This window comes from Gigantopelta aegis, chromosome 12, assembly GCF_016097555.1.
Source record: "Gigantopelta aegis isolate Gae_Host chromosome 12, Gae_host_genome, whole genome shotgun sequence".
Classification (NCBI taxonomy): domain Eukaryota; kingdom Metazoa; phylum Mollusca; class Gastropoda; order Neomphalida; family Peltospiridae; genus Gigantopelta; species Gigantopelta aegis.
The window spans coordinates 41,811,096-41,825,779 of record NC_054710.1 but is presented as its reverse complement, the minus strand read 5'-3'; the positions used below and the strand labels follow the sequence as shown (position 1 = coordinate 41,825,779).

Here is a 14,684-nt window from a genome sequence, read left to right as displayed (position 1 = left end):
CGGGGGATTCGGACGAACCCACCCTCCCCCGCTGAAGCAAATGGTCTACTTTCAGAGCTAAAACATACAGGTTTATACATATGCAGTTTCTAGCGGTGCAAAAACAAAATAGAAAAAGGGTCCACTTGGTTCATATTCATATTCAGGTCCAGATCACGCTACGGCTCTGTCAGAGGATTTTGTTTATAAAACCAGTGAAACGTAACAATGGGTAATAAAGAGAATAACCAACTCACTATGAGTAGTTACAAATTCCGTAATTCCTTGTAGCTCGTCAATTATTTTCTGAATCATTGTCTTTGAACTGGGTTTGTGATTTATAAGTCGTACGTCCACAGGTAAATATCTTTCCCTCGTAACATCTATTTCTTCAGATTCAACACCATTTAGTTTGGCATTATCTTTTAATCTTTCAAAATGTTTTTGAAAACAATAAACTTTCACGCATCGCCATTAAGCACTGCATTGATTATGGGTGCTTCATTCATCCACGACATCGCAACAGTTCAACTGATTGGTGTAGACTGTAGACAAATCCATGCAGGTTGGCTGTGTATGTAATTTGTGGGACGATTATTGTTTTAGTCCAATCGAGTCCTATGATGTGCTCACATTATTCACTTAAACAATCGGGAAATCATCAATGTAATAATCCACGGTTACCAGCGGGCTTTACATTTTGTATAATTTGCACAATGTGCTTTATTTAGATGGTCCGGATGCCATTACTTTAACTCCGCCCTCGGCTAACAATATTAAAGAAGGACAGAGATTGACTGTGAACTGTTTGGCTGTGTGTAGTCCAGCTTGTTCCTACGCCTGGACGTTAGGGACCCAGCGCATCACGGCAAGCTCAAAGTTGACACTGACCAACGTGAGCAGGAGTCAGAACGGGAATACGTACACATGCACAGCGAACAACACAGCTTTATCCAGATCTAGAAGTAAACAATTCCGTCTCAGAGTATACCGTGAGTACCATGTCTAATTGATTAGAAGATAGGTGGTATTATTTATATTAAATAAATCAGTCAGCCGATCAGTTAAGTGATCTCCAAATAGACGTCTAGCTAAATACAACTACAGATGGATATAGCTTATAACAGGAGACTGTAATTAATGTGAGTAACACCGCTTTAATTCAAATCTACAAGTAGACAGTTCCGTCTAGGAGTATACTGTGAGTACTATGTCTAATTGATTAGGAGATACGGTGTATTATGTATATAACATAAATCAATCAGCCAATCAGTTAAATGATCTCCAAATAGACTTCTAGCTAAATATAACGATGGATGGACATAGCTTATAATAGGTGAATGTAATTAATATGTGTAATCAGCGGTCAAATGCTGTAAGCGGACGCTTTTTTCTCTCCCAAACAGATTTTATTGTAAATGTACTCGAAATAACCGGTCACTCGTCTAATAGGGCCAGCAGCCACCTCACTTTGATACCAAATCACTAAAATAAATGTAGTAGTATTAAGCGGCCACAGTAAAAATAAGAGATAGTTTACCAACAGTGACACGGTGCAGCAAATAACAAATATTCAAACAATGAATAACTATATGATTTTCACACATTACGAGTTGACATAAAAATTATGAATTGACATAAAAATCATATTTAGAAAAACACACCACAAAGTGGTCTATTTATTATATACATCTTTCCCAATTTTCGCTTTTTATTAATATATTTCGGATATTTTATTCAAAATACATTACTATTAATATTTATGCAATGTCCCGGTGAAATATTTGCAGACAGTGTACTTGACCATGGAATTTCAAAAATAAATGTGAATCAAAATTGATTTTTATTTAATGACAATTAAATTAATAATTATTTAATACTACTGTGAAAGCATACCTAATTGTTAAAAGAAACCCCCTAAAAACAGGAAAACATGAATTAAACTTAAAAGTTAACTTACGTTCAATGACAGGACATTGTGTAACCATTATTCGATTTAGTACACAATCAGTTTTAGATATTTTACCGTCATTGCACTTCTTATGCATTGCTATTCATGTATTTGTTTAAATTACATATTTTTAGTTTTCAAATATTATCTAAACTAAATAATAATAACAATAATAATAATAATAATAATAATAAGATGATGAAGTGATACTGGCCTCAATAATAAAATAGTAATCGTTTCTATATTTTCACTAACTAAAATACAGTGACTATATGACTTTTCAATGAATACACGGTATTATGCTTTCTGTATATCTATATATTCCATAAATATGTCCATATGGAATATATATACAGTGAAACCCCTCTAAACCGGACACCCACGGGACCTAATAAAATGTCCAGTCTTCAGAGATGTCTAGTTTGCGGTGGACGCGTCGTTCATGATGATATCACCAACAGTTGATTTTCCTACACAAAAGTTTTCACTTAGTGACCTTAATATTGGCTTTGATAAGCTTTCAAGATTTTTTAATGATGTTGAGATAATCATCGAATGATAGTTAAACACAACAATGTTTCGCTGGACATTCCAACATCTTGGAAATGAAATGCCACTAACATCTATTCAACCACGCAAAGCCAGTTTCTCTTTATCTTGCTAAATAAATGTTTCTAAAAGAAAACAAAATTCAAACAATATGATGACAGTGGGTTACATCCATTGTTGTTCTGTCGATCTTTGAAGCAAACCATGAGATATGTTTGTCACGTCTACACCCTCTTCTCTCTCACTCACCCCTAACCGCTAACAACTAAGCCACTGTCCTGGACAGACAGCCCAGAAAGCTATGGTGTGTCTATGATAGCGTGCTTGAAACTTAATTGAATATAAGCACGAAAATAAGTTGAAATTGTTAAGGAACATATTTGTCAAGAGCTTTCAATGACAATCGACCGGCCTCTCTGGCGTCGTGGTTAGGCCATCGGTCTACAGGCTGGTAGGTACTGGGTTCGGATCCTAGTCGAGGCATGGGATTTTTAATCCAGATACCGACTCCAAACCCTGAGTGAGTGCTCAATGGGTAGGTGCAAACCACTTGCACCGACCAGTGATCCATAACTGGTTCAACAAAGGCCATGGTTTGTGCTATCCTGTCTGTGGCAAGCACAAATAAAAGATCCCTTTCTGCTAATCGGGAAGAGTAGCCCATGTAGTGGCGACAGCGGGTTACCTATCAAAATCTGTGTGGTCCAATGACATTCGTAATTTACAAACACATAACCCAAACCCAAACTCTACTAAATTAACATAGCCTCAAATAAACACAACTCATATCCTTAAATATGAAAGCTGTCAACAGATCTTTAATTGTTTAATTGTTATTTGCCAACTGTGCCCAGCCACGTGTAACGGTAATAACCTTCTGCTGGCTGCATTCCCAGTCTGGAGCTCGACGCGGTAAGACGTGTTTGTTTCGTTTGTGCACACAGCTCGTGCTTTCTTGTGCTCGACTTGGGGATCCTTCATTTCGTTGTTTTTGTCAGCGAAATGAAGTCTTCTACTAGGATGTATGCGGCCATTGAAACTGATTTAACGCTGGAACGTTTTCAGTTTCGACAACCTGCACCACCAGGTTGGATTCTTTTTTAGCGAGATTCCTTGCCTCCACGTCATTTCTCCGGCTGACTATGTCGACTTGTTTTTTCGTGACTCGTATGACGGCCATTCTGCAGAACTGCACGGTTGTTCACGTTTAGTCTCTACATGTCCGAGCCTGTCCTAGCAACACTGGAGGATTGACCGCCCCACTCTAAGAAGAAATAGGAAGCGGGGTCGGTCCCTACTACTCTTTTCTAGACTTTACTTTGCTTTATAGTGATACCATCACGTATCCTCCGGAGTCGGGCCCGTCCGCACCACTATACCAACCCATTACAACTGGACTAAACCCTAGTCTGAAACTCTCTCGTTTAGACGGATCCAGCTTCTCAAGATCTGTATTTCAGCACAGCACTACACCTTCAACGTCTAATGACTGTCAATCTAGGGGTTTTCTTGACAGGATGCAACCCATCTAATCCCTATAAGCTGTGCACCCAAATGACTTTAACGAGGCCACTCACGTGGACATATAGATCGGACTTTAAACGTTTAGATTTGCATTCAAAATTTTATGTCGAAATTACTTTCTTTTTTTAATATTATTAAATAGTCTGATCCTCTCTTCTTTGTCTTATTTATTTTTAGACTGTCCTTCTAAAATGCTCCAAATTATATAAATATTCGGCCGAGTAGTCAATTCTTTTTATTTTTGGCTTGTAACTTTTTATTTTTATTAATTTATTTTAATTCTCTCTTTTTTACTGATTGCTATTTTCAAAATTCTGCCCATTTTCAACTCTACCCTTGCCCCTCCCCCCATCCCGAGTCAGGCCATCGATCTTATCGGAAGTCGGACTCTGGATGGGCGTGTTTGAAACCCTTGTACTTTGTGGTATATGAGCACGTTAAAGTAGTTATCAATCAATCTGTTGGCTGACCCAAACATTTGCATATTACACTAGTGAAGTTCGTAGTCAGGTAAGTCCGTGTTTCAGAGCTACAATTTACACTAAAGGAACACTTTAGGACTGAATTATTCATCTGGTGTTCAGTTTAGAGAGGCTTTTGGCTTAGAGAGTTAAACTTTAGTGTTACAAGATGCGAAACTCATGGGATCGTGGAAAATGTCCGGTGTTCACCATTCCGTTCACTGTTTTATTATTATTTTTATTATTATTATTATTATTATTATTATTATTATTAGTGGTAGTAGTTGTTGTTGTTGTTGTTTTTGTTATTATTACTGTTATTATTGTTTTATTATTATTGCTATTGTTGTTTTTATTATTGTTATTATTATTTAAAACAATTATTAACCATAAATCTGTCTTATTGATGGTCCAGACCATATAACATTCCGTCCACCATCACCAGGGAATGCCAAAGAAGGAGATAATCTGACAATAAACTGTCTTGCGACTTGTAACCCACCGTGTTCCTTCTCCTGGACACGAGGAAATCAACTTATCAGTAAAACGTCACGGCTGTCTCTGACAAATATCAGTAGGAGTCAGAAAGGGTTTGATTACTCGTGCACGGCTGTTAGCAGTTTAACAAATACATCTAGACGTGACCAGTATCACATAGCAGTTTATTGTGAGTACTCTATTTAATTGTCTGCGTATTTGTTATATCATCCGTGTTGATGACAAATTAGGCACATATTGATTCATTAGCGGATTGGAAAAGTATTAGCACCTTTTCATAGCTTAATATGAATAACAGAACGGTTATCCATGATCAAAGCCATATCTCTGCACAATGCAGTCGAATGGGTTTTTTACAAAATAGTTGTTGATTCCACCTATTGCCTTGTCAGTAGAACAGACACTCCCGAGAAGATCCTTTACAGGGAAATGCAGCTTTCCTGCAACGCTCAGAGAGGACTGCTACTCTCAGACTAATCTACTAAATCAAAGCTATTACTGGACAGCAGCTCATTAGAATAAATAGTGTATTGGTGTATTTATGTATTTATATATTTTCCTGATGTAATTTATGAGCTAAAGTCAATAGAGAATGAATGAATAGGACTGCCATCACAGCTGTGAAACCTGTCATTTCATCACAAAAGGTGGAAGAGTTTCACCAAAGAGATGAAGAAGTTCAAAATACTATCCACCAATGTAAATTAAATGAAATGAAATAATTAAAAGAAATCTATAAGTTATCAAAAATAATGAAAGAATTATTAGTATTAAATTTGAAAAATAAATAAAGGAACAAACAAGTAAATAAATACATTCACATATAAATATAATCGGTTACAATCGGACAACTTCATTTAATTTCTGACTCTTTAAAAATGGCTATTATTAAAGGTCAAGGTATAGACATTGATAGTGAAGACTGCTTTTCAATAAAAATGTTTACGACTGGCTGCCCACCTGACTGCAGGTATAACGACTAACAAAACAAAAGAAAACACATGTCACTGTATTGTTGTCTGACTTTCACACCAAAGACTAAACATAAATGTATAGTCAAACGTTTCTTACTTAGAAATTCAGACCCGTGATAACACTGTACACGTTTTGAGAGGAAAGTAAGATTTTAATTTTAATATTTTTGCTTGGCACAGAATTAGGGAAGGGTGGCGATTACCATGGGTAGGGCGTCAATAAATGTGACATGGTGGCACAAAACGAGGGCAGGGTGCAGCGCCCATCAATTTATTGCTAGCTAGAACACAGTAGTATTGCTGTTATTAATAAAATAGTATTGTACTAATAATTATCAACATTTTGATCCTCATCCTCATCCTCATCCTCATTTTCTTTGTTAATTAATTATGACTATTCATATAATGTTTACTGCAATATATTATTATTATTATTATTATTATTATTATTATTATTGTGTTGTTGTTGTTGTTTTTGTTGTTGTTTATGTTTACTGATATTGTTATTATTAATGTTTTATTTGATATTGATTAGTATTATCATTTTGTTCGATTTGCTGTTAATTGCTGATTTAATGTTTTTAGATGGTCCAGATATGGTAAATGTAAATCAAAGTTCTCCAATAAAAATCCAGAAAGGCCATGACGTAGTAGTGTCATGTGACGCAGTTTGTAACCCACCTTGTAATTACAAGTGGATGTTTAAATCTCAGTTAAAATCAGGAAGTTCTCTGCTATCCTTGAAAGGAATACAGAGGTCAGACTCAGGTATCTACACCTGTACTGCTGTTAACACTCTCAATGCAATGAAGTCCGCAAGAAAGACAATCACTCTAGATGTGCATTGTGAGTAAACCAACAACAAACAAACAAACAAAGAAACAACACTCACACACACACACACACACACACACACACACACACACACACACACACACACACACACACACACACACACACACATAGACACACACACACACACATTCATATATGTAAACCTGATGTATATTCATTTGTCTGCTAATTTGTATTTGTTAATTTTTACATTAGTTTCATCTACTTATACATCTTATTTTTTATTTTATTATTATTATTATTATTATTATTATTATTATTATTATTGTATTGTTGTTGATGATTGTTCAGCTTGTAATCTCGAACATCATTGTACTACTGGTCGTTTACAATTATTAAAATGTTCAAGCACTGTCGTGAAAATATTGATAATTGAGAGTGGTATTTCATTTTTAAAATATATTTTACTTTCCAGACCATGCATCAATTACATCAGTGACTTTGAACTCGCAGGCTACGAATGTAACAGTAGATGAGTTAACCACTATGACTCTGAGATGTGAAGTTGACAGTAGCCCAGGATCTGACATCAAACTGTTGAACAACTCACATACTTTGCGTGAAGTGACACACTCTAAACAGGCTGAGTACACGTGGAACGAGGCCGGGTGTTTGGATACAGGGCTCTACACGTGTAAAGCTGGAAACAGCATCGATTCGTCAGTATCTAAAGATGTTGAGCTAGTAGTCCGATGTAAGATAGACATTAGATAATATTTTTAAAAATCAATTAAATGCAGCAGTATCATCAGTACCTCGCACGGCTTTTACAAGCCTGTGGGTGTTTATATCTTACTCTATGTAAAGATCAAAATCTGGCTTATATCCTCACTCGCCATAGACTGTGTCCTCCACTTTATCATGCCTATGGGGTCAATTCTATCCAGATTATTACCGCACATCAGTGTGTCATTCAACCAGACAAAAGACCCAATATCCAGTGTGTAGAAAATGAACAGGATGGACATCTTTCTTGTTAGCGGGGAAGATATGATTTACATTGACTGTGGGTACCCTTTTCTAACATTACACTCACTCCCTATAAATAAAATCCTCTAGCCACCCCTGTAAATATTGTGTTTTAATGAAAACATGTTACAATATAGCATAATCAACGTAGACGAGTCTGAACTGATCTTAATTACCATATCTCAAACGTCTAAAATATTTCAGACTTACCAAGCATAAATACAATGTCTTAGTTTCACCAAGCATAAATAAAATATTTCAGACTCACTAAGGGTAAATAAAATAGTTCAGGCTTAGCAGCAGTTAAAAGTTTCTTTTCTGTAATGACACCTCTATAGCACATTGATTTTTAATCATCTGCTATTGAATGTGAAACATTTGGTAATGTTTACAGTCTTTAGAGAAAAAACCTGCTATATTTTCCCTTTACTTGCAAGGATCTTTAATACGCACCATCCCACATACAGGATAGCACATACCACGGTCTTTGATATGCCAGTCGTGGTGCACTAGCTGGGACGATTCAGGCTCAGCAAGAGCATATAAAATATTTTAGGCTCACCAAGGATAAATAAAATAGTTTAGGCTCACCAAGCGTAAATACAATATTTCGGGCTCTAAATGAGTAAATAAATATCTTAGGCATATAAGCATGCAAAAGCATGTAAAATATTCTTGGCTCAACAAGTGTAAATAAAACTTTGCAGGTTCACCAAGGGTAGACCACCGTGTACCATTCCAGAAACAATTTGCCACAACAACTGGCAGCAATGTGACTCTGAACCTAGCCGTCATCACCAACCCGGTGGCAACATTCGCCTGGTACAAGCTGGAGGATGTTATGACAAGTAGACTTGGGTCTAGTAGTTCCGTCAATGCAACTGACGTATCTGCTGTAGGATATTTCACGCTGAATAATGTCCAGATGGAAGATTTTGGAATATATCAAGTGATCGTGTCGAACGGAGCACCAAGGACAGAGCTTCTAATAAGCTTCACCCTTACTGCAGCAGGTATTGGTATTTGTGTTCTGTTATACATCAAATAGTCATAGTTTAAAATATGCTCAGGTATTGAACAAACATTTATTTCATTTTCCTAAGGTCCCCCGAACATTCCCTCTGACATCACAACATGGAGCCGAGATTCAACATCAGTGGCAGTGTCCTGGATAGAAGCATTTAATGGAGGGTTTCCACAGACGTTTCTTGTACAATACCGACCAAATACAACATCCGAGTGGTCGAATTTCACCAGACAGGTTCCAGAGAGAGGTTTCCATGCAAACCACACCGCCGTATTATCAGACTTGCAACCCGGTACAAGTTATCTCGTGCGAGTTTTGGCCTCGAATATGGACGGTCACAAAGACTTCTCTCCTATGCTGAACATAACCACTGGTGGTATGTACACTACTTCTCCTATATCCATATAAGCAAACTAGCGACCCTTTCTCTGATTTGGTTTGCTTTTCTCATCCCAACAAGTGCCACATGACTGGTCTATCAAAGGCCACTGTATGTGTTGTCCTGCCTGAAAGTGAACGTATAAGATCCCTTGCTGCTAATGAGAAAATGTAGAGTTTCCATGAAGATTATTCCTCAGAATTACCAAATGTTTTACATCCAGTAGCCGAGTATTAATTAATATGCTCTAGAGGTGTTAAACAAAAGAAACTTTACTTTTATTTTCAGGAGTCACTGCTAAAAAGCACAGCTCGTTCAAGGTGGTGCTACACGGTATACTAATAGGGGTGTCAGCTGGCTTTTCTCTCCTTGTTGCTATCAGCATTTTGGTCTATTGCAAGAGAAATAAAGGTATGAGAGTTTGCAATATAATCACATAAATGTAAGCAAAACATTTAACAGGTTAATATGCAGTCTTCATTCATGGTGTGAGAGAGAGTCAACAACAGATTTTAGCCCCCCCCCCCCCCCCCCCCCCCCCACCCCCACCCCTCGCCGTCTATGACCTTCAAACAAGAAAGTACCATATTTCTCCGCCTATTGATCTATCACAGCTATTGGTAGAGTTCCTGATTTAAAGCCCTGAAAGTACTACTCAAAACAAGTTAAGAGTTATGCTCCTGTAGAAAATATATTGAAAAAAGAAGAAGATATGTTTGAGTGCGAGGGTGTGGGGAGGTCGAACCCCGAAACTCTCCTCTCCTGCACGTGTGCCTGTAACATATGATATTACATTATGAAAACCTATGGAAACAATTGTTTAGTATGGTATATGACAGCAGGCTGATCAGTTCACTTTAACTTTCGCTCCAATATATATGAGCTATAGAAGATGTACGATGTTGCCAATATGAAGATATCCAAGTATATCCCTAATGAAGTTTTGTCCATCCTGATATTTTATTTTCCAGCGCAAGCTAAACGAGAATGTTCAACTATTTCGAGGTAATAAATGCCATTATATTTAAGTGTACATTGACCATTGGCTCTAATTATCATCTCAATTCACCATTCCCCATCATAATCATTCACCCATCTCCATCATCACTACCATAGTCACTACTCACTAAGCACAACCATAATATTCACAATCGTCATGAACATCACCACTCATGAAGCACCATCATCGTTTTCGTCATCATGTCCATTCGCTGATCATCACCATCAATGGTTTCAGCAATTTAAAAATGAGACAATGATAAATTCAAATTACTTATATTAAGATGTATTAATATAGGTATTATTTTTTATTATTATTACTTTTTGTTTTGTTTTTAGTGTTGTCGTTTACTACTACAACTACTTCTTCTTCTACTACTACTACTACTACTACTACTACTACTACTACTACTACTACTACTACTACTACTACTACTACTACTATTATTATTATTACTATTAGCAGATCTCTATGTATTGTTATTATTATTATTATTACGCATTATTGTTTTTGTTGTTGTTATTGTTGTTGTTTACTACTACCTCTACTACTATTGCTACTGTTATTATTGTTATTGTTATTATTATGATTATGATTATTATGATTATTATTATTATTATTAGCAGCAACAACAGCAGTAGTAGTAGTAGGAGTGGTAGTAGTAGTAGTAGTGACAGTGGCAGTGGCAGTTGCACTTGTAGTTGCAGTTGCAGTTGCAGTTGCAGTTGTAGTTGTATTTGTAGTAGTAGTAAATTATATGATTTTCTTCCAGTCTGTCAAACACTAGAATACGGGAGTCGGACATATATCTCAAAGCACAATGTATGCAACGTAAGTATATTAATTAATCTAAGAAATTCACCAAGAACTTTATCATCCGCCTGTGCTGATTTATTTAATTTAATATGTGAAACCAAACATAACCACTAGACACACTTTAGAAAATATTCCCGTATCAATCAGTGCCCCACAACTGGTACATCAGAAGACGTTGCATGTTCACTCCTGTCTGTCGGAAAGTGCATATATAAGATGCCCTGTTGGAAATTTAAATATGAAATGGTTTTCTTCTGAAGACTTAGTTTTTATCACATTTAGAAGCCAATGATTAATCATTGGATGTGCTCAAGTGGAACTGTTAACAAATCAAACTTTAGAACATAATCATATTATTCCCTGACTTGGTACGTTGCACATATTCCAGTTTAATGCATCTATCTATAGTTCTCTCTCTTAGTGTTATGTCCCTTTCTCTATTTTCTCTTAATTTATTTAGCAAAACCTTGTACATAATTATAAATAAATGTGTCAGCCATTCCCATTTGTGCTTTTTTTATGTGTTTATCTAGGTTTCGAGATGGAGGGTTTACCAAATGTCTGTAACATCGATTCATCCCTTGAAGATAAAGACGAGTTGACGTATGATCAAATTCCGGTTTACGAAAACTTAAATCATGGTAATTCCATAATCTGTACTTGAAATATAGTGAGCTCTCCTAGTTATGGACACATTGGGAGAAGCTAATATGGCTGCAACAGCTTTCTTCTCTCTCTCTCTCTCTCTCTCTCTCTCTCTCTCTCTCTCTCTCTCTCTCTCTCTCTCTCTCTCTCTCTCTCTCTCTCTCTCTCTCTCTCTCTCTCTCTCTCTCTCTCTCTCTCTCTCTCTCTCTCTCTCTCTCTCAAATGAAAACAATATACATTTCATAATAATCAAATACTGTAGTTTGAAATGTTCTCAGGTATCTGTAGATGAATATTACTTTCATTTTCTCTGATTGATAGTAATATAATATGTAATAGTATAGCTGTTTAGTGTAGGTTTGTTTTCGTTATTTATATATTTATTTTGTTTTATTTATTTATTTATTTATTTAATTATTAATATTGCTTTTTTTCATTGTATTTACAAAGTAAAGAGCTCATGACGGTACAACGTTGAAGAAAAAATCACAATATTATTAATGTTAGTATTAATAAATTATATTTGCACGAGGAAATGCATTTTGTTGGTGCTACCATTCTAGGGAATGGAAAGGGGTGTTCTGATAAATGGATGAGTAGAGATTCCTCATTGGAATCATCAGAGGACGGTCATTATGAAGATCTAAGAATCTAGAAAACCCAGAGCTAATAGGCCTACAAGGTACGAGTCTTGCTTCTTTTAATATAGACGTTTGATATAATCTGAATGACAAAACCGTATTCTCTCCACAATGCAGGGTCGAATGAGTATTTGGCAAAATAACGATTGATTCTATGAATCTCTGTCTAGTGGCTCGTCTAATATATAAAACATGGACATAAGGCACGATACTCGTTGACAGTTCAACCATGATTCATGGTGAAAATTCAGTTTAACAGAAATTCAACTGAGCTTTATAATTTAAGTTAATGATTCAATTTTGATCTCCACTCTGTTGGACATGATCGGTTTTACACAAGACATTATTTCTGACATCATCTATCCACAGATTGTCGTATTAAAGCCACCAACAACACTACCCGTGGTATATAAGATTAAGCCATCAGACGTAAGGCTGGTCGGTATTAGATTTGCATTGCCCAATCGTCTACCACCCATAGCACGTTTTGACTACACAATGGTTTGGTGTAATGGCCGTAGCGACTTCTCTCTCACTTACCACCAACTCACTTTCCTGGACAGGCAGTTCAGATAACTGACATGCGTGTGCAGGAGAGTGTGCTTAAACCTTATAAGTATAAATGAGTGGATGAAGGAATCTTCCTTAACTGCTCTCACAAAGGTTTCAATAGTACAGGTTAAGCCATGGAGTTCACAGCTGATTGTACCAATGTATGTAGATCTCTGTTCTGACGATAACCCTGAGTAGCCCCAAAAGGACTGAAAGTTAATGTTTAACAATAAATAAACACAGCGCGAAACAAGAGAAGATAGCCAACATCAATACGAAATTGGTAGCATCGTTTTGGTGCGGAGGAATAAAAAATGTCTGTAACACGTAATCAAAGAGTAATACTTAACCAATATATGTTCCATTAAAGTACTCCCAATATAAAAAAGATGATTATTATGATGACAATAAAAAATAATATATCTAAATTTTCTATAATAATAATAATAATAATAATAATAATAAGTTCTTCATTTATTCCAGAATGTGCTGTACAATGAAGATGTATGTCTATCACAACAATGGAAGACAATAACATTTAATAACACATATTATTACACACCAGTGTTATATACTCTTCAAAAAAAGTAGAGGAACTCTATTAAGAATTTACAATTACCAAAATTGTAAGATATATTAGCTATGGGGAATGGTTATATGATAATAGTGAATTAATTGGGTAAACATTACAACCGGTAGTTCAGTATTACGATAGGTTTTTAAAACTTTTATGACCACCAAAAATCTTGAAGAAAGATTGGGGTCAGAACTGAAATTTGAAAGTTGACATTTTTTATCAGTAAATCGCAAATTCAAACGATAAAAATGAAAAAACAACAACAACAACAACTGTATGATCAACAGAATGAAAACGAGTTACAGAAATAGTGTTCCACAGTGATTAATAGACCTTCCTGGAAATGGTCAAAATCGAGAATGACACCCCAGGCACTTGTACGGGGCAACTGCGTGATGCATGTGCAAACTATGGAATGTGTTTCGGTGTGTTGATAAACTGACCTGAACGTTTACTAGGATGTATGTGGTAAAAACGTATATTCGATCTAATAGTTGATATTACATTAATATTTCAGGTTCCCCTACTTTTTTTAAGAGTATATATTGCTCATGTGATAACAATAAATCAGTATCTAACTAGTATATTATTGGCGTGATGTGGATTATTGGCGTGACGTTAATATTACGTAGATCACTTGCTGACCAAATTCGTAGAAACATAATGTGTAATAGGTCTCGACATCTGCTTACTTCTTGTTGCAGTTGGTTTGTAATAAATAAAATACTATACTAGCTTGCCTGTCATAACATGTTTATGAAACTCGTGAACAGTGTTGGTATCTGACTCGCTTTCGCTCCTCAGATACCAAAAGTGTTCACTGATTTCATGAAAATGACATGACAGGCAAGCTCGGTTAGTATTCTATATTTATTATTACTATGATGGAGCAGTGGAGATGTATTAGTTAACTGTTACTTGTGCTAACATAAGCAATTTCACGATATGTCTACTATTTCTGTTATTTTCATTTTCCTGCAGTGAGTAACAACCTCATTTTGTCTGTTGAAATATGACATTGATGGTTGTTACAGACATTCAATTCCAGTTTAGTTATGTTGTACATATTGTGCTTGTGCTGTTTTATTGCCCTGTCTAGTATACGACGATTTTTAAATGGTTTGAAATGTATATATCCTTTTAGAATAGTATAAGGTAGTGTAGTGTAGTGTGGTGTACTATAATATTTCACAGCATTGTATAGTAATGAGTATAGTACAGTGCAGTACAGTAGAGTACAGTGCAGTACAGTACAGCGTAGCATAGTGTAGTATAGCATAGTATGTT

General features: G+C 35.9%; 1 protein-coding gene across 1 annotated transcript in view; it reads left to right on the top strand.

The window, feature by feature from the left end:
- The window catches only part of LOC121386055 (deleted in malignant brain tumors 1 protein-like), a 68,351-nt gene extending 54,637 nt beyond the window's left edge, over positions 1 to 13,714 (top strand). Inside the window, exons 17-27 of the mRNA XM_041516854.1 lie at positions 711 to 971; positions 6,522 to 6,782; positions 7,207 to 7,485; positions 8,468 to 8,773; positions 8,864 to 9,163; positions 9,455 to 9,577; positions 10,138 to 10,171; positions 10,939 to 10,997; positions 11,516 to 11,623; positions 12,191 to 12,309; positions 13,304 to 13,714. Coding sequence (XP_041372788.1) covers positions 711 to 971; positions 6,522 to 6,782; positions 7,207 to 7,485; positions 8,468 to 8,773; positions 8,864 to 9,163; positions 9,455 to 9,577; positions 10,138 to 10,171; positions 10,939 to 10,997; positions 11,516 to 11,623; positions 12,191 to 12,282 — 1,823 coding nt within the window. The 3' untranslated portion in view covers positions 12,283 to 12,309; positions 13,304 to 13,714. The remainder of the gene's footprint in view (positions 1 to 710; positions 972 to 6,521; positions 6,783 to 7,206; positions 7,486 to 8,467; positions 8,774 to 8,863; positions 9,164 to 9,454; positions 9,578 to 10,137; positions 10,172 to 10,938; positions 10,998 to 11,515; positions 11,624 to 12,190; positions 12,310 to 13,303) is intronic.
- The last annotated feature ends 970 nt before the right edge of the window (positions 13,715 to 14,684 follow it).